Here is a 3276-nt window from a genome sequence, read left to right on the forward strand (position 1 = left end):
CTATGAAAGGGGTCTTCGTAGTCACTTGTTTATGCATTCGCTTACTATGTGATCGATCGTGAGTTCAAATTCAGGGCCCTCAATTAACCATCTTTGTGTTGTTATAGAATAACTACGTCCACGCAACCATCATCAGCGATGGAGATCTCTCTGCAAGAAATATTGGGCTTATGCTCTATTAATAACCCAACAATGATCCATATCAACTGTCTCCGCTGTCCGGTCTGCTGAACAATGAAGGAACAGAAAGAATACCCTTGCGCCTAATTGGCTACTACTGAGTAATTTAGCATAATGTGATGGAACAGAAAACCTGACGCCTAAATGTCTACTACAACTTTGTAATTTACAATTAATAGAACCATAAACATATGTACATGTACACGATTAAAACCTGGCTCTTTTACAGCTAAAATGCTAATGAGCATAATAAATAAACAAATGGGATAAAAAAACTCTATGTCGCTCAATGCATTATAGTGAAATTATGTTTGTTTAATCAGTCACAAAATTGACATTACGCAAAACAAAAAAAAATCGATCGACTCATGATCATGATTTTTTCAAATTCTTGCATCGCGCATCTATTTTGTTCATCATAAGCCTGTTACGAACAAGGCTGGGGTGGGGGAAAAAATAGGTTGAACTCATTAGTTGATTACTTCATACAATTCATTTTTTTTTCAGGTAATATCGTTAAGCTTCATAGCTTTTCATTATTTGTGAATACAAAATTATCATTGGCCATTCAATCGATTCCGGTTGTATTGGTTACATTTAGTCTTACACTAAATTAGTCTTACACACATTTTTTTATCGGGGAATTTTCTTCATTCAGTATCATGCGTGTTACTTGATTTGCGGTGAAAGCTACGTAAACTGGGGTATGAAGACATTGTATAATAAATCATGAACGAGCATCCCTAATTGCCAAATCGCTTCCCAGTTGTTTTTCAAAGTGTAGCAAAACACTATGACCAAGTTTCTCGTCTAAAACCACCAAACTTGCAATTGCATCACAGCGGCGTTCCGTTTATTTTCCACCCGGACCGTCAGGTACTGCCTTTGTGATCGGTGTGCCTAGATTAGCGTGAAATGTGCTTTTGCCATTTCTCCTCGCGGTTCGGAAGTAGCAGTGCCGAATGTACTCCAACCCTCTCTTTTTTCCCGGCGTAACAATACCCAGCCGATCGGATAGATCCGATTTAATTTCCATGAAGTTCCACAATCATTACATGGCGTGGCGGTATATTTTTCTGTTGTCTTATAAAAACTGGACCACCGAACAGAGGCCAGCATCAGTTCAATTCCAACATTGTTCCAGTGCATTTCCTTATTTGTTCAGGGAGCAACACAATGCAGGTGATTGGAAAGCGAAATTACTAAGCTTCATCGAACATAGCACCGATTTGTTTTTTCAATTAACTTTCAATTCTATTTTTTCCAGACCATACTGTCAGCTGTGATATTTGCCATAATCGCCAATGCGGCTGTTGACTCTCTGCAGATTTATCGGAGTAAATCAGTGGGCAAGCGAGACCTCTGGGACTTTGGAAGCCACACAGAATCAGGAAGTGAAGATCAGGAAGAAGGCAAACTTTCACTGGACGATTTCCAGCATGATTACCTACGCGTTCCGGTGCATCCGGTACATGAGTGGCACCAGGATGAGCCTCATAGCAAGAAGGATGCTCGAGAGTGGAAGCCAGTGGAGTCAAAGTCACATGGTGTTTCGACCTATTCGAAAAAGTCGAACAAGGAGGAACGAACCGAGGAGGAGTGGCAGGACGATAAGCTCGATGAGCCGGAGAAAGGGGAAGAACATCATCATCACCACCATCACCATCATTTGGTGAAGGTCATTGAGGTTCCGAAGCCCTATCCGGTGCACGTGGAGAAACCGTATCCTGTGTATGTAGAAAAACCGGTCGTGGTGGAGAAAGCTGTGCCGTTGAAGCTTTATATTACGAAAAAATATCACTAAAATAAACTAATTATTATTTAAAAGTTGAGTAGGATTTTTTCTTGAAATCTTACGGTTAAGGGGTATCGATTTCTACGGATTGATTTCTCCAAAAACAAAAACAAAAAACATGATATCGATGCCGAAAAAATGTACATAAAAATTATTCGACATTCCTGCACCTCGTGCTAAGTCAATTACGCAACTGAAAAACTAAGCACAAACCTCGAGGCATTGAAAGTAGCAGGAGCTTGTCCAGCAATGATCAAGCACTATATTCGACCACGAGATGACAGGTTATCCGATGAAGGTAAACTGCTCGTCACATCTAGTGTTACGCAATGGATACTAGCCACCGCCGACGAATGTAGAACAAAACCCAGCATCTCGAAAACATATCTCGCCCCAGCTATCGCTTTCAATCGGGAGCAGAAGGTCATTGCACACCTTTAATTCCAATCGAAACAACCGCGGGTTTTCTTGAAGTTGATCGTCTAGCAGAAACCCCCCGCCGAGAGCGGTTGCGTTTTGTTTTTGCCGATCTGCTTTCGATCCTTCCGTGGAGTGTTTAGTTCAATTTCAGGCTTCGAGGGCTTTTTTCAATGGCGTTTCCTACCGCAGTCTTGCAGTGAGCGATTTCAATTTTGCTCAGAGCGTAGCGTGGTAAACGTTAGAAACAGAAAATTGCATCAAACGAACAAATTTAGAACAGCTCATATACTAGCGAAAAGATGTTCTCCTTATTTTGATTGTTTGATTTATGGAAAAAAAATTACTGCTCGCCCCATTAAGTTGGAACGAAGCAGTGTTTTTTTTCCAAAAACGTTTGTTAACCCGTTTTATACCAAGGGCTTCGGAAAGCAACCATATGGTATGATTTTGGCATCAAATGACAGCTCAGTGTATTAGCTATCACTTAGGCAATAAATTCAGTTTTAAGCAACTATGTGCGGTAAGTACATAATCTCATATAACCTAACCAAAAACAAAACCTCATAAAATTCAAAAATTTGTAAACTTTTCTACAGCATTACTTTGATAAATGATCACACATTGTGACGTAGGAAAAAAATTGGATTGAACCTCCTACAGGAACAAAAATGTAGGTTTTGGCCAATGTTTTTGTTTGGCGATTTTTTGATTTTTTGTCATTTTCTGGGAAACGGAAGAACGGAAAAAATAATTCTTGAAGAATTGGGGTTTTTGTAACGCCAATGATCAAAATTACACCGATGGCTTTTGTTAAAAATATATTTTTTACAGCTGGGTGTTAATGGGTTATTCAGACTCAATTACTTATTATCTAACGTTTA

The 3276-nt window shown here is 39.6% G+C and overlaps 1 protein-coding gene across 1 annotated transcript; it reads left to right on the plus strand.

Moving 5' to 3' along the window:
• The first annotated feature begins 1323 nt into the window (after nt 1–1323).
• Nucleotides 1324–1984, plus strand: LOC129766220 (uncharacterized). Its single transcript, XM_055766732.1, has 2 exons — nt 1324–1362; nt 1448–1984. Exons 1-2 carry the CDS (start codon nt 1357–1359, stop codon nt 1982–1984), a joined length of 543 nt encoding a protein of 180 aa, XP_055622707.1. The 5' UTR covers nt 1324–1356.
• Nucleotides 1985–3276: the final 1292 nt, after the last annotated feature.

This window comes from Toxorhynchites rutilus, chromosome 2 (genome assembly GCF_029784135.1).
Source record: "Toxorhynchites rutilus septentrionalis strain SRP chromosome 2, ASM2978413v1, whole genome shotgun sequence".
Classification (NCBI taxonomy): Eukaryota; Metazoa; Arthropoda; class Insecta; order Diptera; family Culicidae; genus Toxorhynchites; species Toxorhynchites rutilus.